Source organism: Mercenaria mercenaria, chromosome 8, assembly GCF_021730395.1.
Source record: "Mercenaria mercenaria strain notata chromosome 8, MADL_Memer_1, whole genome shotgun sequence".
NCBI classification, from domain to species: Eukaryota; Metazoa; Mollusca; class Bivalvia; order Venerida; family Veneridae; genus Mercenaria; species Mercenaria mercenaria.
In genome coordinates, this window is record NC_069368.1 from 32,092,964 (window position 1) to 32,114,643 (window position 21,680).

At 35.5% G+C, this 21,680-nt stretch overlaps 1 protein-coding gene and 1 long non-coding RNA gene across 6 annotated transcripts in view; one reads left to right on the forward strand and one right to left on the reverse strand.

Moving 5' to 3' along the window:
• LOC128559009 (uncharacterized) overlaps nucleotides 1–21,680 on the forward strand; it is a 62,330-nt gene that overhangs the window by 22,563 nt on the left and 18,087 nt on the right. The window lies entirely within an intron of this gene.
• LOC123565426 (pregnancy zone protein-like) overlaps nucleotides 581–21,680 on the reverse strand; it is a 70,446-nt gene continuing 49,346 nt past the window's right edge. For all 5 annotated transcript variants that reach the window (XM_053549686.1, XM_053549683.1, XM_053549684.1 and 2 more), the window contains exons 23-37: nucleotides 20,780–20,831; nucleotides 18,771–18,857; nucleotides 17,188–17,364; nucleotides 16,596–16,924; nucleotides 15,926–16,094; nucleotides 15,482–15,693; nucleotides 14,448–14,660; nucleotides 12,530–12,657; nucleotides 12,138–12,225; nucleotides 11,645–11,713; nucleotides 10,305–10,404; nucleotides 9,622–9,752; nucleotides 8,746–8,815; nucleotides 4,237–4,383; nucleotides 581–2,312 (exon numbers count right to left, since the gene is read on the reverse strand). In XM_053549686.1, the coding sequence (XP_053405661.1) occupies nucleotides 2,080–2,312; nucleotides 4,237–4,383; nucleotides 8,746–8,815; nucleotides 9,622–9,752; nucleotides 10,305–10,404; nucleotides 11,645–11,713; nucleotides 12,138–12,225; nucleotides 12,530–12,657; nucleotides 14,448–14,660; nucleotides 15,482–15,693; nucleotides 15,926–16,094; nucleotides 16,596–16,924; nucleotides 17,188–17,364; nucleotides 18,771–18,857; nucleotides 20,780–20,831 (2,205 nt within the window). In that variant the 3' untranslated portion in view covers nucleotides 581–2,079. The remainder of the gene's footprint in view (nucleotides 2,313–4,236; nucleotides 4,384–8,745; nucleotides 8,816–9,621; nucleotides 9,753–10,304; nucleotides 10,405–11,644; nucleotides 11,714–12,137; nucleotides 12,226–12,529; nucleotides 12,658–14,447; nucleotides 14,661–15,481; nucleotides 15,694–15,925; nucleotides 16,095–16,595; nucleotides 16,925–17,187; nucleotides 17,365–18,770; nucleotides 18,858–20,779; nucleotides 20,832–21,680) is intronic.

Sequence of the window (21,680 nt, forward strand, 5' to 3'; positions counted from 1 at the left end):
AAAAGGTTATCGCGAAAAGTTTCCCCTAACGTAATTTGTTAAGCATGAAACATTCTGTGTTTGTACTTCTTTCATAAAAACAGATAACCCTGCGATAAAACCTAACGTTTGTTACCACGCATTGAGAATAACTTGAAAGTCTTTGTCAATGTGTCAGATGACGAATTATCATTTCACACCGTGTGTGCGTTTTTTTTTTTTACATTTTGATACGAGATCGTTTACTTTACATGTGCAAAATTTAAGTGTGTTTAAATGAAAAGTGAACAAAAAATAGACCACTTCTAATATAGCACTTAATCTGTAATAGCAGTTAAACGATTTTATTTATTATTATCAGAACATTGAAATGTATAAGTAAGTTGAGATGTCTGGATTGTGCACGCACGTGCAGTTTTTCATAAGCCTCTCAACATTTACAATTTTTGTGCATTTTAAAAATCTACCTATGAAACGTTTTAAACGTGCATATTTATTTATTTTAAATCACTATCACAACTATTCGTGCTTGCACAGGTAATGGAATCGCAACCTGTATAGCGGCGGCAAACATTGCACAAAATTTACAAAAACACTCAACTCATTATTTTCATTATTTATTATGCATGTTTTATAAAAATAAAAACAAGAAAGCATTTTAAGTTCCTGCAATATTACGGGAAGCTATTGCATCAACAAGCAATGAGTAAGTTACAACATATGATATAAAAGGGACATATCTACACATATTGCATACTGACGAAAACAAATATCAAACAAACCGGACAAAAACATATCATCCCTAAGTTTTTTTTCTTTTAAATCTAAATGCAAATTTTAACCCAAAATGATTAAAAATTCAATAAAGGTGATACGCTTAATGCATATTTTTTTCCTGCGTTGATTTTTGTTTGTCCTGAACAGCATATCCTTGAAAATAGATAACGACCTTGCTTATTTGCCATCTCCTCAACCATTTTTCATGTCTCAGATTTTCAAAAGCGACCTGCCTTTTCATTTCGCAATATAAAAATCACTCTGAAACACGAAACATGTTTGGGACAGAATTTCAGTATGAGCGTCGTTATAAAAAACATATTAACTCGTGTTCATTAAATGTCATTCTTTTTGTAGAAATAATTACTCTCTAGAAGTTTACTCAGACAGCGTCACAGCCCCCTATATCGACGACATCATTTCTTTGAGATAACTTGAATCGTTTTAACATCTGCCACCAGATGGCGCGACGAAACGAGTCGCAGTTGTTATTAGAAATGCACTACGGACAAGAGAAACATCGGCTGTCCAGTAAATTTCATCTTGCAGATATTGGTCATTTGCCTGACATAAAGTGTGATATTCGATTATCAACATCGTTATTTTTACCAGAAACTATGGTCGAATGTGTAAATATATTCCCTAAGCGTGTTTTTACCAGAAAGTTTTTGATAAAAACGATACGTTTGAAGCTTCAGACATTGAGTTTTATCAGCCATCTTTGAATTTAGTTGGTTCAGACCTTTATAAACAAAACTAGAAAAGACAGCTTCACCACTTAACCTGTCTTCCAGCCGTAAATCATACCGCTTTAAAAATCACTCACTTCCGGTAATGTATAAAAAAGCTTATTACAAAAACGCAAAGCGTAATATAAAAAGAAAGAAAAACCAAAACAAAACAAGTTTACCGAGTCGTGGACACGGTTATTTTGTTAAAAAAAAAGATACCAGCTTTTTCATTCTAATTTTAACCAGTATTTTCAACAAAAGATATTCTTTGCCATTAAAACGTTTCTTTAGGATGACCCAAATCCAAAACTATCCAAGTCAAAACGTTCTAGTGTAAGAATTTTGGATTTGTATCATCTTGTCCAGTCATCATTTAGATCATCAGTAATATTTTTTACGTAATTTTCCGGGCCTTCATCCTCGATGTAAACATGTAAAACTGTAAATAAAAGTAAATCTTGGGCCATCAATTTTAGATTTACCATTTGTTTAAAATGCGCAAGTACGGGCGATTACCGTGTTATTTATTTTTTGTTTTAATGTATTTATGTAATGTACTTATATGTGCAGTGAAAGCTTTAAAACAATTATTTTACATTAGGCCAAGCTTTCTCCTAAGCCTCAACAGTCTGGCAGCGCTTTCTGAAGAACTGGAACGCCTTAAGCGCTTTAATTTTTCACAAAGACGCTTTTTCGAAGAAAGCTGGTTTATAAGTCTTTCGTACGACTTTTCATACGGGATAAGAGTTTCTCCGTCTTCCAGTGTAAGCACAGCAGCATAGGAATCCAAAGCTTCAGATCTTGCAAAAATAAATGCTTTAGACTCTAAAGAAATAGAAAGAAAAAGAACATGTACATTTCTGAAGTTATTTTCAAAATTTCTAACAGTACACTTTAGTTCCACTTCAGAGATTTTTGAATTATTTCTAAACTTCAAGCCAAACCACATTTTAGGAGACGAACACTTCGTTTGGAATTAAATGTAAATGTATTCGAGAGCGCCAAATGACTCAAGTAAAGACGAAACGGACGAAACTTACAGAAGGGACTTTGACGACAGTTAACAAGATTATATTAAGTTTATTATTCCTTCTCTTGAGGAGGAATATTATAGTTCAATAAGTCACACTTGACTGAGCTACTGATACCGAAAGCTGTTGTCATTACAAGCTGGCCAATAAAACTCCGTGACCTTAGAAATAACCTCTGACGTTAGACTATTCTTTCCTAATTGAGGCGACTGTCTGACTGAACGCGTTCCGTGGATTACATATTACTAAACCTGAGGATGTTATTTCCTCCATTCTTGAGGAAGATAACATACATTCAGTCGACCAGATAGACATATATCAGCAAATTTAAATGTAAACAACTAAATATTATCGTTACCTTGAAATGCATAGTTAATATATGAAAACAAACCCCACTGCGACCCTCTAATTATGCGCAACAAATTCACGCATCGAATCGTAAATGATTAACCGGGTCAATGTCTTATTGCCGTATTTACTCTACTGAAAGTGGTAACAGATTTAATTTGTTGTTGGATTTAACAATTTATGTTAAATAACTAGCATAAATACTTACTTGAAATTTTATGACAGTATAAAACAGACATTGAAACCAAAATTTTACAAGATGATCATTTTATATTTATATAGATATACCCTAGAAGGAACTTTTGCTATGCTTTAACTTAAACTATTATTTATAAATTGAAATTGCGACAACAAGTCTAAAATCAAGACATGAGGGACATGATGACCCTGGATCGCTCACCTGAGTAATATGAGCTACATGTTTCAATGTCAAACTGATTAAGAAAGTATGTCAGTAGGTCATATTCATGGTCACTGAATGTCAGTTTTAAGATCGGAGTGCAAAACTGTACATCTCATCCAAATTTCAAGGCTGAATCTTAAAAAACAAGAAAGTAGATCAAGGTCACAGTAAGGTGACCCCTCATCAGGTAATTATAATCAAATTGTCTAAGAAATATGATGATATTTTTTTAAGTATTTTTCCTGTATAACTTATATAACAAGTGACCCCCAGGGTGGAGCCTCTTTTCACCCCAAGGACATAATTTGAACAATCTTGTTAGAGAACCATAAGGCAATGCTACATACCAAATATTAAAGACCTAGGCATTGAACTTCCAGACAAGAAGATTTTTATTTATTATTTTTTTCCCTATGTAAGTCTATGTAAAACTTTGGATCCCCAGGGCAGGGCCTCTTTTCACCCAAGGGACATAATTTTTTAAAATTTTCGTAGAAAAGCACAAGGCAATGCAACATGCCAAATATCAAAAGTCTAGGCCTTGCAGTTTCAGGCAAGAAGATTTTTAAAGATATTTTCCTATACAGGTCTATGTAAAACTTGGGATCCGCTGGGTGTGTCCTCCTTTCAACTCTGGGACATAATAATTTGAATAATTTTGGTAGAGAACCGCTTGGAAATGTTACATACCAAATATCAAAGGCCTAGGTCTTGTGGTTTCAGACAAGAAGATTTTTAAAGATTTTTCCTGTTTATGTCTATGTAAAACTTTGGACCCCGGGGGCCTCTTTTCACCCAGGGGCACAATTTGAACAATCCTGGTACAGGACGACAGGGCAATGCTACATACCACAGATGAATATAAAGTTAATTAATTTCTCTAGTCTCGTTACGAAAAATAGTCATTTTTACGCCCCCCACCCCACACTCCTTCCCCCTCAAAAAAAAAGTTTGAGAAAAGTCTTACCCGGACCGTACTGTACATTTTGACATGTGCATCGTTCACCCATCTCATAGTTCACAAACTTGTCCAAAACTAACTTCCCTTTAATTCGTAAGTCTGCCTTCAGCTTTATCGAGTACTCTCCATGTCTGCGGACCACTGCTTTATATACTGTTAGAATAAACAAATTTGTTCGTTTTGTAAATTCTGTATATAATATATTACATGTACATAAATAAACAAGAGTGCCGGAATGTTACAATATACGCCATCCATACACTACCACCCGTATTTGCAAATGGAATTTTAATTCTGTAGTTGTGTAGTAGTTATTGTAATTCTTTTGTTTTTCTAAGTCCACAAAAACAACAAAAACAAACTCCTTACCATGTAGAGATACCTTAAAATACACCTAAAATTGAAAGTAACATCTATCTTGTACCACAGAAAAGTGCTCTTGGTTTTTCCCTACGGTCAATTATAAAGTTATATAAGTTATTATAGTAACTACTGAGGGAAGTTAATCTAAAAACAAGAGTGCCAGAATGTCACAATATACGCCCGTCACAGCAAATTTCTTTACTCTAGCTCCTGTATTTGCAAATGGAATTTTAATTTTGTGGTTGTTTAGTAATCATTGTAAGTCTTTTATTTTTCTAATCCACAAAAAAACTCCTTACCAGGTAGAGATACCTTAAAATACACCTAAAATTGGAAAGTAAGATCTATGTTGTACCACAGAAAAGTGATCTTGGTTTTTCCCTATATAATACAATGTAAGTTATTTATAGTAAAAACTAAGGGAAGTTAATCTTAAAAAAACCCACTAAAATCTTTACCAGGTAGAGATTGGTCAAAATACACCTCAAAATTGGATGTAGCATGCATGTTGTACTACAGAAAAGTGGTCTCGATTTCCCTACGACTAGTAATGAAAAAGTTACAATATAAGCTATTTATAGTAACAACAAAGGGAAGTAATTCTAAAGAAGGGAACTGCGCATGACACTTCGTCTCATGATGGTGTATAATTGTGCCAAGTTACATCAAAATCCCTCCATGCATGAAGAAGAAATGCTTCGGACAAAGTCATTCTTGTATCTGACCTTTGGCCTCTAAGTGTGACCTTGACCTTAGACCTAGGGACCTGGTTCTTGCGCATGACACTCCGTCTCGTGGTGGTTAACATTTGTGCCAAGTGACATCAAAATCCTTCCATGCATGAAGAAGAAAATTCTTGCATATTTTGACCTCTAAGTGTGACCTTGACCTTAGACCTAGGGACCTGACATTCCGTCTCATGATGGTGAACAATTGTGCCAATTAACATCACAATCCCTCCATGCGTGAAGAAGCTCCGGAAAAAGTCATTCTTGAATTTGAACTTTGACTTCTAAGTGTGACCTTGAAATTAGACCTAGGGACCTGGTTCTTGCTCTTGACACTCCGTCTCATGATGGTTAACAATTGTGCCAAGTTACATCAAAATCTCTCAAAGCATGAAGAAGATACGCTCTGGACACAGTCTGTGGAGGCAGCCCACCCACCCGCAAGAAGCGTTCACATAATACGTCCCGTTTTTCAAACGGGCGTTTAATATAAAAAAAAACTCTTGTTGTAATCAGACCCGTTATTGGTTTTAAGGTATTTCCGCAAGTTCGGATCAATTTATTTTCTACAACGTAGAATTTATTTAAATTTGTTAAAGGTCCAATACTAAGGAAAGTGAACATTTTAATTTCTTTTAAAAAGCACAGAAACTATTTCATTTTATTGGAAAATGAAAGTTGGTATGTAGAAATTCGAAATAAATCGCAGTATATGTACAATTATTTTTCTATGAAGTATGAAGAAAGTTAAAAAGACCTGGGGGGTCATTCTGTCGATTCATTGAAATTTCAACATAATACACATACATTTCTTTGAGTTCCAAAGACCTTCTGTAAATTTTGACCTGCCAATCTTCATTATTTAGTGTCTTGCAGAAGTCTATGCACTGGCTATGAAAAAAATTGCCAACTCACTTTCCCTTAGTAATGGACCTTTAAGTTTAACCCCTGATTTGTCAAAACCTCAGTCATGAGCCTGATTTTCTGCTAAACTGATTTGAAAAATTTCGACTTTACACAAAATTCATAAAGAGCTTTTGTTGGAAAACCACAATTTTGATAACATTTACGCGAATATATTTTTTCTACTATGTAGATTTTAATGAAATTTTCCTAATCGTAAATAAACATATGGTCCGTGTGCTTGTTCTAGAAACAATTGCCCATTATCAAAATGATCCATATATTACTGTTGACTTTATTTGCAGTTATTTTGGTGTCAGACGTTTTTAACATCATATTCTATCTTTAGAAAGATAGAAAAGACACAGTTTAGTAAATCTACTCAGGCGTTGCCATAAGTTCAGAAATGTTTTTTTATTCATTTCCGCGAGTCCAGACGTTACCATATCTAATCGGATAAATGACGTTGCACCATTACTATTAGGTTATTTAACATTGTTCTATACAATACGGAGATATATTTTGACGAGTACCCAGCTGAGAAAAACCATACTGTACGAGCCGCTAGGCGAGTTCAATATGGTTTTCTCAGCTGGGTACGAATCCAAATATATCTCCGTATTGTACCGTACAATGTTAAATAACCTTTTTATTCTATATCTATTTTATCTTACTATAATAATGGTTTAAATTAAAAATGTTTCACTGAATATTGTATTCCTGCCTTTTCTAGTTTTTCCCAGCTTGGTATGAGTGCAAATATATATTATACAGAACAATGTTAGACCTTAATAAATAACCTTTTTATTCTATATTCATTTCACTTCATACGTAATATACGTAATTCACTGAATGTTGTTTTTTCTGCGTATCATCATTAAAACAAGGAGCTGCGTTCAATAAACGTTTGATGCCCCCGGTGGCATCCTTGTCGATACAAATCAATCAAAGTCCAAAACGAGGTCAAGGTCAAACTGAGGTCAGGTGATGTTTGAAGATGAGGAATGGTCACAGGTTACATCTGTATTAGTATCAGTTCATTCTTGTAAGCAGTATTGATGCTAGACGAAACGGTCCCATTTGGTTAACCAAGAGATGGCCCATATAAAACAACCCAAGTCCAAAATGAGGTCAAGGTCAAGGTCAAACTGAGGTCAGGTGATGTCTGAAGATGAGGAATGGTCACAGGTTACATCTGTATTAGTATCAATTCATTCTTGTAAGCGGTATTGATGCTAGACGAAACGGTCCCATTTGGTTAACCAAGAGATGGCCCATATAAAGCAACCTAAGTCCAAAATGAGGTCAAGGTCAAAGTGAGGTCAGGTGATGTCTGAAGATGAGGAATAGCCACAGGTTACATCTGCATTAGTATCAAGTCATTCTAGTAAGGGGTATTGATGCTAGACGAAACGGTCCCACTTGGTTAACCTCGTACGGACGGACGAACAAACGGACGGACGGACGGACAGGACAATCACTATATGCCTCCCGCATCAGTAGATGCCGGGGGCATAAAAAAGTATATGGTGCAACCTCCCTACAACAGCCATTTGGCGATTTGGGTGGTAATAATACTTGGCTAAGATATATGCCTACAAACATTGTCAGCAAGTTTGGTGAAGATCGGATGAAAACTGTTCGACTTAAAAAAGCGGACAAGGCTAAATTCCCGGTTTTTCGAGTAATTCAAGGACTATAATCAAAGAGTGCCTGGTACAATTTGGCTGGTTATCGAAATTGGCCGAGATATAATGCCCACAAACATTGTCAGCAAGTTTGGTGAAGATCCGACGAAAACTGAATTATAGAGCAGACATGTTTTGGATGCTGACCGCCCGTCCGTTGCCATTCATAATCTTCTCCATTTTGTTTCTTAACCGTTAAATAAAAACTGCTGAGGTAGCTATTCAGGCAGTCAGGGCTGATACCAATTTCTAGGTTTCGTCCGGAACGGCTTCTTTTAGCGACTTTTCAAATATTCCAACATCTCTGTATTTTCTGTATTTTTAAGTGTTTTTTTTATTATTAACGAACGTTTTAATATCTAAATCAGATAGCTTTGTTATCCCTTGAATCGTTTTTGTGTGTTGTAAACAAAAAAAACTCAAATTAAATCCAGATTTCAAGATGCATAATCAAACTCTGAACATAGAGTGCCTACTTCATCCGATTTACATTCGGAACATTTTCACGCGTTTCGGGCTTTATCGTATGTTTAACATGGGACTGTTGAACCGTCCAAATACAGAAAATACAGGATTTTTTGTACGCGCGTGCGTCCAAATACAGAAAATACAGGATTTTTTTTACGCACGGGCATCCAAATACCGTAATATATTGTACGGTCACGTGTTGCAAATGAACGTTCGCGATTGGATAGATAAATTAGGTATAGAATAAATCCGGTTATCAAGCATGTTGGAATTGGTATTACTAAAACTGCAGCATACTAAAACTTGAGTTTCATTTGCTGAAATAACATTAGTGATTCTAGTAAATTAAATTGGTAAAACCATACCTTTATTTGCGTCGCAGAAGAGTTGTTCAATATCTTCGCTTTCTATTGTATCAAGACAGGAAGGGCATGTCTGGAAACATTAAAAAAGATAACAGCATTGTCTTGTCTTGTCGTATGGCATGATAGTTAAACAGACATAAATATCACTCCCTATGTATACTATCTGGACACTTTTCACAGAGCTGCCACATATAGCTCTACCCATTTCAGAGTAAAATGCCATATCTCGTTTTGAAGAATTATTCCAAATATGAAGAAAAAAGTAGGGGGTCACTATCATCTAAAAGAGATTTGTTCTTGTCATACTTGCTTACTGCAAAATCATATCGTAATCAAACAGTGACCTGGAATTACCACTCGTACTTAATTGAGTTTTATTTCACAAAATAAAACCTTTTAAAAGTTTTTTAAGGGGAAAGTAAAGGCAGGAAAGACATATACTAAAAAGTTTTTAAAGGGGAAAATAATGATACGAAGGGCATATACTAAAATTTTTTAAGGGAAAAAGTAACGATCTGAAAGATATATTGTATTCAAAGTATGCTGATATATTTAATGATTTATTTCAGTAAGTATTTAGCAATAAACATAAGTCATACACTGTTTGAAACCAAAAAATCAACCGATATCAGCAGTAATTTCACGGTTTATTTTATTCATTATTCAGCAGCTGGACATTCATGTTTTATTTCACATGCCAACTGACATTACCATTTTACAGTTCCGCATTTAGTAGTTAGCATTTGTTATTTAGCATTCGGCAATTAGCAAGGTGCAGAGGTCTTCCAAAATTTCATTTCATCATGAAGAAAACAATAATGACATAGTCTGATGGCACATTAACTTTTTTTTCCAAAAAATAAAAAAAATACTTACAACTTCTGATTCTTTTGAATAGTCAACTCTGCACTGCATTATAGTACAGTCTAACCCTGCGTTATCGTAAGGTATTTCCTCTTTCGTTCCGCATGTTGTTTTTATCGTGTAATTTGTAGATACACTGTATCCTAAGGAAACATGATACAATGTATTGAAACGGTTTATGAAAAATGATTTAGTTTATTGAAAATGTTATGTATAAAATAATGTATATGTAGTTTAAAAACATCTTCAGCGATGAAATAAAACCTTTTTCATTGAATTTATTCAAAGAAATCACACTGACAATGTCTTAAAATAAAAGAGCTAGGTTACTACATAACAGCGTCCGATGCTTTTTACATTTATAAGTTTTGAGACCATTTTTAGAAGTCTAAAATCTGATTGGTTGATACTGTGCTCAGTCTTGAAATTAACCAATGAATGACAAGGTTGCGTTCTGAGACTGGTGTCCAAACTCTATTTTATGACCTCAGAGCCTGGTTCTATGAACACTTTTAGTTACAGTCTATTTTTATATTTAGACATCACAGTGCCAATATGCCGTGAAACCATTTCATATCTACATCAAAGTTAACATTGTAAAACCTTAAATATCATTGCATTATTAGATACTCAGTTCATGGAAATGTTCAATAATTTAAAAATTTAAACAGCCTGGTAAGTAAATGGCTACTTGCTTGTTTCATAATAATCATAAACTTTGACCAAGGCGGCCTTAGGGTTCATTTCTAATTCTTGTTCCACGTCGAAGTCAACACATACTCTGTTGCTGGAAAACTGTAAATATACATGTGGGACTTACATTGATGCAATCAATTCATCGCTCGGGCTGGTTTGTTGCTCTACATCTAGATAAAGACTTTGCAAACCAGTTATCTGTGTTTTTATCAACCGATTAGAATCAGAATACATTACACTTGTGGTTAAGTTTACAGTGTTTTTAGTTATATAGACAATGTTCGAGTCATCTGCCGATTTATCAGCATGAAATAGTGGAAGCAGACCGCACGTGAATCTAGGGACATTACAGTTTCAGTCACGTGTGTGCACCTGGGTAAAAACCACCAAATGTTTTGATTTCATTCAAGCAGGACATTCTCACCAAACAGTGGTTCGTCTTAAAGCGAGCCATGGTAGACTTCTGGTTTACAAAAGTTATGCAGGGTGCAACCTTTTCTTATGCCGACTTTAGTAAAACAAAACACCCACAATACTGATCTTTACCATTAATGTTATTTCGGGGCTAAAATGAATAATGTAACCTGTTTAAAATAAACTGAGGTCCGTTTCATAAAACAGGACTTTTCATCCTAATATAACAGAGGCCTATAAAAGGCCTCTTCCCAATCCAAAAATATACTATTTTTTCCCAACTGTGGCAGAGATATTTCCCAAAATGCAAGTAAGATTTCCCAAAATCATGCAATAGATGGTTAAGATTTTGCTTATATTTTAGTACTTCCAGAGAAAGCGTTTGTCTGGCATCAATTTTTTGTCACACTATAGCCTAACAGCGCACTGTGTGATGCATTACCAGTCTAATCCGCTATGTTACATGGCCTTGATTTTAGTCTGTGTTTCAAGGGAGATAAATTTTATTAATCTTTCGGTGTTTACTTCCTGTTGATTATTTTCCCAAAACGGAACATTATCGTGAAGAAATTTCCCAATTTGAAAGGCTAAGGCCTCTTCCCAATTTCCTGATGAAAAGCCCTGTAGAAGTTCACCAGTTTCATCCCAAGTTCTCTTCTAAGTATGACCCTTTAAAACAAATTTATTTCAAAGGATATTACGTGTAGCCTTTCAAAAAGGTGCCGATAATTCAAATTAGGTCATATCTATCTGGGTTTTGTTTGTCTCAGATGGTAAGCCTTGATTGCCAAATAGTTAAGATAAATCTGTTTAAAATGATGTTCGGGAAACACCTTACTCATAAGTTCTTGATTTGTCTTCAGTAGGCTTCGTGAATATTTCGTGTAGTTAATTATATAACAATAAAGCTTGCGTCAACACTGACCTCATCAAAGTAAAGCTGTACGTAATTCTTGTCCACTTCATACTTCTGTATCTTGTCAGACCGAAGAAGCTATAGAAAGAATATACAATGAAATGATAGAAAAAAGGAAACTACTTGACCAATTATTATAAAGTTATGAATACTAAATATTTTTATTTATCGTGAATTGTACCGTATCATAGGGCCACTAAGATTAACACACAAGACCACTCGTGTCCAGTTTTATCTATTATGCCATTATATCTTTTTATTTTTTTTTTATAATTTTAAACAACTCCAGTCCCATGGGATAAGATTAAACAGTGCTTCTATATGAAGGTGTAGCGTCAGTCATGACCAATAACAGTATGTTAAAAAGTAAAATATATCACTATCTATCTAAATGCCTAAGATCGAAGTAAATATCGTAAAAGACGTCCAATGACGTCATAATTTCATTTCTGATTCAAAGGTTTGAAGCATGCGTAAATATTAGCTATGTTTCCAGTTTTACCTCATCAAGTGTAGAGGAGACAGGAGTCCACCCTGTTGGCATTTTTATTTCTGCAATGGCCATATTTGATACACCTCCTTTTAGATAACTAAAATGCAATCGTATTTGTTCATATTGAATATAATTATCGTATTGATTAACCATGATTTAGTTAATTATTTATCAATATTTAACGAAAATAATATAACTTAACAATGTAATACATAATTTTATGTCATTTTTGAAATTGTCCGTATATGTTGAAAAAGAATATCCGGCAATATGATTACCCTGTTATTATGACAATGTCAATAAGAACGGTTAGTGGGGTTCTTCCTCAAGGAAATTCATGCCTAGTTTTCTTTAACCGCTGTTCCAAAAATTAACCACAAAATAAATGCTTCTTCTGTTACCTTGCACACACTTGAAGCGTTCTCACAGCACAGTTTCTCCCACGTGCCCTTGACCTAAAAACATTGACCTTAACATCAAAGGCTGGACCACTATCTTCTTCCTCATAAACGTTGTATTTCATATTCATCTGAATGAGAAATATATAGAGGATATAACATGAGTGTCTTTTCATATTGAATTAATTAAAAAAAATAATCACCCCCTTAAAGTAAAAAGGTACCACATGCTGATCATTAAAGAAGAGGTTAAGGCACCTTTTAGCATTAAGGGGGCGTTGTATAAGTTGAATATGATAATAAAATGCGAGGCACTATCGAGATTGTTTTTTCAAAGAGTTTAATAAATGCAATAGTGAAAGGTACATATATAACTTGCTGAAATGTGTATATATATGTTTGCTATATTTCTTGTCATTGTTCCTTCTCTTGAGAGGGAACACTTATGGTCAACATTTCACATTGACTGAGCAGGTAATAGATACAAGGGTACAGTCAAAGACATCCGAATACCAGTAGGGCGCCGCCATCTTGGACTCATCATTTTAATGCACATTTATTACAAATAATTTTCAACATCTATGCCAATGTGTGTTCGTACGTCTTTACGTAAATCTATTGTGAAATGCATGTTATTAACAGCAGGCTGACAAGGAACAATAATTCGTATAGAGTACTGACCCGTGCATTGAATATTTTATACTGTAGAATAGAGATTAATACAAAAAATATGCAATTGATCTTAAAATAGACTCCTGCCAAATAATCATGTTATGAAATAGTCGCTGGTTACGTGATATTTTATAGCTGCAGTTTGCAATGCAAATACAAATGTACTTCTTTTCATTCTTTAAACCTGTCTAGATCCCTTTCTCGCGTTTTGTAAATAAATATGTGAAATAGTTTGTAAATATAATATGCAGGTGCTCGCTTGTTTTAATCCCATGACGAAACATAAGGTGGGAGTGCTTAGTAACTTTTGCACAGAATTTCGAAGACTTTAATATTGAACACAAAGTAAACTAACAAACTTTCATCACTGTCTTATTAAACATCTGTATTATGATGCTAAAATTAGATTGTCTTAAAACACAAATCATTGCATATGCGCTAGAAGGAACCTTTTGGTCAGCTAAATCTTGTATGAGTTAGTAGGTTTGCTTCGAATAAGGCATTTGTCAAGAGATTCCTCTGTTAGGATGTGGAAGAAGATAATTTAATAAAGTATATAAGATTCATATCAAATACTTGCAACTCTTGTCAAAAGATTAGTAGCTACAATTTTGCGATCTGCGTCAATAAAAACTAATTTTATAATTTTCATACAAAAGTTTGATTCTATTTTTGGAAAAAAAAGGTTCTTTTTCTAACCGATACCAAGGACTTTTGCAAAATTTATATATCTGTAGCTGAGAATGCATCGAGACAATCTTCCTATTGGAACTAAACAAATTTCAAGCAGTCACGGAACAGTTTACTTTTCTTAAAAATGATTAAATACATATCTAAAAGTTACGCTGAGTAATGGGAAGAACCTTCCCGGCTATCAATTTTGAAACAAAAACCCGATTATCAGTCAAAATCACCAATTTAAAGAATGATTATTATACTGCAAATAGCCTCAGGCAATGTATAAACTCTGCTTGTGTAAAAACTTTCATTTCATGTCCTTACTATACCCCTAATTAACAAAACCAGTGTAAAGTCAAGATAAGAGAAATTAACAAAAATCGATACTCGCGTTAAGTGGTATAAAGAGAAACAATCAAATTTAACCAATCTGGCTTAATAATCAAGGGACAATACTCTTCAAAACACGGTCTCATTTCTGGACATGGAACAGTTTTACTTTTCTTAAAAAACCCCAACAAAAACGGATACTGTTCGAACTACTTTTAGACTTAGTACTTCTCCGATGTACCTGAACCAAAGCACAACCAGCTCCACTCGTCGCAATTTCAACTGCTCCTTGAGATGGATTTACATCAATAGACTGGTATACTAGACTGTTACTTGGCGTTACGGAAAACACGTGACCAATTGCCCGATTCTTGACCTCAATTGTAACTGCCGTATCTCCAGAATAAGTTAGTTTTCCAAATTCAGAAAGAGCTTGTAACGCTACAACAGTATCCTAAAATAGAAGACGTAATATTACACATTTACAATACAACGGTATAAACGTAAGCGTATCGAATGAAGACACGATTAGGTAAGCAAGAGCCTTAAAAGCAGGGCAATACATGCCTGAAGGTTTAGATCAAATAAGCGGTTTGAAAAATAATAAAAGCCCGAACATTTTGCGTGGATGGTGTTGAGGGGGCGGGGGCGGGGGAGGGGGGGGGCGGGGGACGGCGGGGTAAGAGGGTTTGATGTGGAGGTCGGGGTCTGTGTGGCGGTTACGGGATACAAAATAGTGGAAAAAAATCTGTGGTGTGGATCTTGCTATTTCGATCTGCAAAACCTTGCCATCGTTTAAGTATAAACGTGACTATCGTCTTATTATATGCTGAATGCATTCTTGCAGTGAAAAAATATCATTTAAGCACCCATTCTACACAAAACTGCCCAAAAATGGGGGGAAATAGGATCTATTTACTATGGACTTCTTGAGACTACATCACGTAAGCAATTGCTGACCTTATTCCTTAATGGCAATGTACCACATAACAGAAAGTTCATGGAAGATTAGCGTTAAGTATAAAAGTCAGGCAACCGGAAGATCTTAAAACTTATCTAAGTTGAGGTAACACACTGGATCATGCCCATTTTCATAAAAATAAATTTATATAAGCAAAATTCGTTGTGTTTTGGGGAACACGTTGAAATCTAAATTTGTGATATAACTATAAATATTATTACAATATGGATCGCATATATTGGCTTTACGTTGTATTAACGACATATAACAAAGACATTTGAGGAGTTTCATGTAGATATTGACACCACTTTTACCTGTGTGGAAGAAAATCCACCGTACGGATTCCTCTGTTTTGTAAGCCATTGTACAATCGGCTGTGCATCGCCAATGACTTCCTGTCCCTGCTCTAACATAGACAGTAACACGTATGACGTCATTTCTACCTCGGCAGAGGGCGCTCTGTACCACCAGTAGTCATCTTCCGTTGCGCTATCTTCGTCATCTCTTCGCCAGAACTCAAGGCCATCTGAAAATAATAATAAAGAGCATAAATGTGTACTTGTATTTTTGTTTTATTCTATAAACTATCGATATGCATTTACATGTATCTAAAAAAACCCAGCCCAACCGCGTATTACTTAATCATTAGTGCGAATCGAATTTATTTTTAATTTCTTTTTTTCTCTCTCAACAACTTAGAATAGCAGGATAGTTTTTATTGACCCGACCATGACCGATGGCTCAAAGTGAATAAAAACCTTTTTCTACACGTCTCAGGAGTAATTGTTTCATCACATCAGCGCGCCGGGTCCCTTCATTGTCGTACAAAGTGTAAGCATATAACATTAATGTTAGAGTGTACGTGTCTGTGGTTGCCAAGTCGATTTCGTCCAAACATGAAAATCCATTAGAAATATTTGTCATAAACTGAAAATATAAAAGTAAGACGGCTAAAAATAAAACTTGATTAGACGGTGGACGTTTGTACCAAGTTGTTTGAACATCCATGCATGCATGCCTACAGAAGAACAGAAGATGAAAAAATGGCGCATATTTTACCTTTCTGAGCGACATTTATCTTTAAAGTCATGTACGTGATGCCCGTGCATACAAAATCTAATGATTTCCGTTTATCTTCAACATTAAAGCTACGGTTCAAACTCTTGCACGTGACAAACTTGTTTGTTATGATGGTCACTTGTGCCAAGTTATTTCAAAATCCCACAGTGCACGGCGAAGCTTTTGACTCAAAATGGCAGCATACCAGCTCATTATAAATGCATTATCAAGATTGCTATACCATTCCAACGCTCCACCTACTGAGCTTACATATTTTCTCCCAAAATTGAGTCCGAAACGACATTTACAATAGTGAACTGATGTTAACAGAGGAATAGAGACACAAAGGAAGTGAAAAGTAACTCTTACCGCTTCACCAAGATCGGCTTGAAAGAGAGCTGTAAGGGTGAATGCCGTAAGACCAGCAATGTTGTCGCCATCAAGTCCTCCTTTTAGATATGAACTAAATGTCCTTCCAATTCGAGGAAAGCAGCCATTATCTTGCTGGTTATTCACAAGCCAACGTGCACTTCGGACAACGTCTTCTTTATCGATAGAAATATAAGCAGACGACTGAGCCATGGCCTTTACGACAAATGCCGTCAGCCAGGAACTTCCGGTTGCGTTACCGTAGCTATTTTCACCCCACGCGCTGTAAGAATTATCATTATGGCGGTAGTTCAATTGTCGCTGGTACCCTGATGATGAAAAATAACTCTTATACTGACAAATGGCATACATGTAATGCAAGTTCTCTACAACGAACACTACTAGGAACATTAAAATGTGTTTATTGTACAGAAGCCGAAGGGAAATTTACTAAAATTCGTATCTGGGCCCGGGATTCTGTTTCAGGTGACAAGCCAGAAAACATATTTTTTTTTTTATCTTTTATTAAATTCTTGAAGCCCTGAAAAATCCCAGACCTGAAGATTTTAGTGAATAAATATAGCATTCATACCAACTCTCATATATCCCTCAGCCTCTTCCTCAAGTTTCTCTGTAAGTTGGTCAGTACTTTCCAAGTATTGAAGAACAGATAAGTTAGGTATCCATGAAGCCATATTCTGCTCGCCGCACCCGTAAGGCATGCGCAGTAAGTTTTTCAAATTTGACAGTGTGGGACCCATGATATCACCTGCAGTTATAACAGAACATTTTTATTAATTATTTAAGTGTTGTTCATATTTAATCATGTTTCATTTAAAGGCGTATGCTGCAGTTTTGGGTAAAAATTTTCCCAATAATATAATTGGTTCAAAGTTTGTATATGAACACAGTGTGAGTCATGTTAGAAACAGAATTATGAAAAATATCGAACGTCACCATGCTTGTTCATGAGTTATCTGCTTTTGAATATGTAAATTTGAAGAAAAACCCAGTTTTAAGGGCAGGTAACTCCTAAACAAGCACGGTGACCTATGACTGTTTTTGCATTTTTCTTTTCTAACATGGAACTGTGTTCATATACAAAGTTTGAACAAGTTCTATAATTGGGAAAATTTTGCCCAGTCTTTCCTACAAAAAAAAAAAAACTGCAGCAAGTGTTCTTTATTCACACGGACACAATTTGCCATATCTCTACGTAGGACATACAATTCTACGTAGGAATGTTAGTTACGTAGAGTAATATCTCCTACGTAGACTAATCCTCGTAGATATATATCTACGTAGAATTAGTATCTCCTACGTAGGAGTTAGTATCTCCTACGTAGAACATATTAAGTACTACGTAATAGATACTATGTCCTACGTAGTACTTAATATGTCCTACGTAGGAGATACTATGTCCTACGTTGGAGATACTAACTCCTTACTTACTTAATATGTCCTACGTAGGAGATACTAGTCCTGCGTAGGAGATACTATGTCCTACGTAGGAGATACTAAGTCCTATGTAGGAGATAGTAAGTCGTAAGTAAGACAAATTTAAATCTCTCTACTGGCACCAGGACGCTTGATTTCACGAGGGGACTCGAATATGTACATTTCTGGTGTTTATTATTTCTTTGATCCCGGACAAAGGCTGCTACCTCGTTTAATTTTGATAACATTGACAAAATTTAAGAGTTTGTAAATACTGAGGTTATTCTGTGTCTGCATCATTTTTACATCATATCTTATCATTATTTCCGCCATTTACATCATTGCAATTACGGGTGCTTCCGGTTTATCCATTCGTGGAATAAAATGAGCTTCAATGAATATTGTGTGTCTTTAAGCTTATTTAAAGTCGTCACTAGAAGCTCATAGTGACGATTCCTCTAGAAGACTGTTATCTTTAAATTTCTAATAGGAGGGTAGTGGAAGATACACTGACGACGCTCCAATGCCAGAAGCGCCCCGGGTTCTTCAGCGTGACAGGTGCGAAGCAACCATAAACGTGGCTGTTATCCCAATTTTAGTTAGTTAAGTTGGAGGGACGGGGGCTTGAACTCAAGACCTCTGGTTTAGTAGTAAGACAATTTTGCTTCTAAACAAGTTCGTTCGCTTTCTTTAATAAATATGCGTGTGCTATTTGTTTTAATATCATGCATGACGTACCAACAACGGAGACGGTAGCACGTTCCGAGTCCGGCACCATAGCTGGCGGAAGATTCATGTTTATAACCTCGGTCAATATTTCAGATTCTGAAAAAGTAAAACAACGAATATTATGTTATAGATAGAGTTTATGAAGTGAATTCTTTTTCTCGAAGAACTCCCTTCATGGACTCTATCCGACATAGTGTGAAACCTACGTTTGACCAATCAGAATTGCAGAGTCAGTCATGTCGACGCTCTTCAGCGTGTAGAGCTGTTCTTCGAAAGTTATTGCTACAGTCACATTGATCTTTAGGAATAAGAAGCCACATTTTTTGAAAAACAAGAGGGCCATGAAGGCCCTGTATCGCTCACCTGACCTATTAACCAAAAGATCATCAAGATTAACTTCTGACCAAGGTCATAAATGTGGCCTCTAAAGTGTTAACCCTAGCTTTTCCTTTCAATTGACACGGTGACCTAGTTTTTGACCCCACATGACGCAGATCTGAACTTGACCTAAAGATCCTTAAGATTGACATTCTGAGTAAGTTTCATGAAGATACAGTCATAAATGTGGCCTCTAGAATGTTAACAAGCTTTTCCTTCGAATTGACCTAGTGACCTAATTTTTTACCCCACCGGACCCAGATTTAAACTTGGCCTATAGATCATCAACTTTAACATTCTGACCAAGTTTCATTAAGATATGGTCATAAATTTGGCTTCTAGAGTGTTAACTAGCTTTTCCTTTGATTTGACCTGGTAACCTAGTTTTTGGCTATACATGACCCAGATTCATATTAGACCTTGAGATCATCATGATTAACATTCCGACCAAGTTCCATGAAGATACAGTCATAAAAAGTTGCCTCTACAGTGTTAACAATCTTTTCTTTTGATTTGACCTGGTTACTAGTTTTTGACCTCAGATAATTCAATATCAAACTCATCCAAGACTTTATTGAGAGTAACATTCTGACAAAGTTTCATTAAGATTGGGCCAAAATTGTGACCTCTAGAGTGTTAACAAACTTTTCCTTTGATTTAACCTGGCAACCTAGTTTTTGACCCCAGATGACCCAATATCAAACTCTTCTAATATTTTATTAAGGGTAACATTCTGACTAAGTTTCATTTAGATTGAGCAAAAATTGTGACCTCTAGAGTGTTAACATGCTTTTCCTCTGATTTGACCTGGTGACCTAGTGTTTGATCCCAGATAACCCAATATCAAACTCGTCCAAGCTTTTATTGAGGGTAACATTCTGACCAAGTTTCATTACGATTGGGCCAAAATATGACCTCTAGAATGTTAACAAGCTTTTTCTTTGATATGACCTGGTGACCTAGTTTTTGACTCCAGATGACTCAATATCAAACTCGTCCAAGATTTTTTCGAGTGTAACATTCTGACCAAGTTTCATTAAGATTGGCTCAAAATCGTGACCTCTAGATTGTTTACAGTCAAATTGTTGACGACGACGACGATGACGACAGACGACGGACGACTGACGACGGACAACGACGGACACAGGGCGATCACAAAAGCTCACCTTTGAGCACTTCGTGCTCAAGTGAGCTAATAACTCGCTCTGATTGGTAATAAAGTAGGTTGCATACTATCTACTTTTGCAAGTATAAATGATAAACAAAAAAGTCACATAATCAAGATGTGTATAAAATAACTTTGAAAAAAATAACAGAAAACAATCAAGACTTCTTGCTTATCATTAATTATAACTGTGAAGATCTTCAAAAACGTTATTATCTCATTACGTGATGTAATTTGAAATAGTTATAAAAACTGACTTAATTGACTGAAAGTTAACGGAAATGAAAGTAAGAAAGCATCGTCTTTCAGGAAGCGTTTATATATATCGGACCGGTTTATGCTATTGGTCCGGCATTCAGCCGACATATCAGACGCCGGAAGCAATATCGGACCAACATTACGTCATATTTGCAAAACCGATGTCGGGCCGATACTGGTTTGATTTACGTCAGCTGTTTAGTTCAATAGTACCCACCTTTAACACAGATGTATGAACTCTTTGTCTGGTCACGTGTTACGCCCTCTGCCTAAAAAGCAATAAAGTGGGGTCATGTCTGATGCAAGAAAAATAGTTTTAGTCAAACAAACAAACTGCAAAATTAGCTGAAAAAGTAGACCCCAAATTGCAGTGGTGGTGTATGATCAAAATATCCTTGACAAGGTTTGTAATGTTATTATTCCATTTAGAAAATGCTACGTACATGTCAAGCATAGAACATGTGATTTCAGCAAACTACAGAGCAAAAAAAAAAAAAAAACAACAAAAAACGAAAACAAAAAAAAAACATTGAGGACTATTAGAATCCGCCATTATGCGTTTTTATACCATTTTTTTCGCGTCATTTTCCTATTTAGTGTCTATATGTCTATACACGAATGTTTATCAGCCTGATTCAGAACTAACCAACAATTAGTAATACACGCACGCACGCACGCACGCACATATCTATACATTCACTGCCAATATAAGCTTTCAATTACACTATGTGAAGGCTAGGTCATTTACCTTTAAAGTTATATGGTGCTTACATTACATACCTTTAACTGTCAGATGTATATCTATATCTTACCTTATTGCCGTCACATGTTACATATATGGGTGACATGTAGATGATTATCTATCATCTAATAAATTTCTGGGAAAAGGTCACGGTGCATATCCATATTGGCGGACTCTGCGAAATCTGCTATATCGGCGGTTTCTTGCGATTATTTGCGAAAAACAAAGTCCAGGTCGGTAGAGGATACGAAAAATCGAGCTGCCTTCCATGATCATAAGTATGCTGCTCAAAAATAAGCAGAGCACGGAACATTAGAATGTCTTTACTATGTATTGTAGTGCTTACTTTTTAAATTTCAGCTATTTTGCTCGCAAA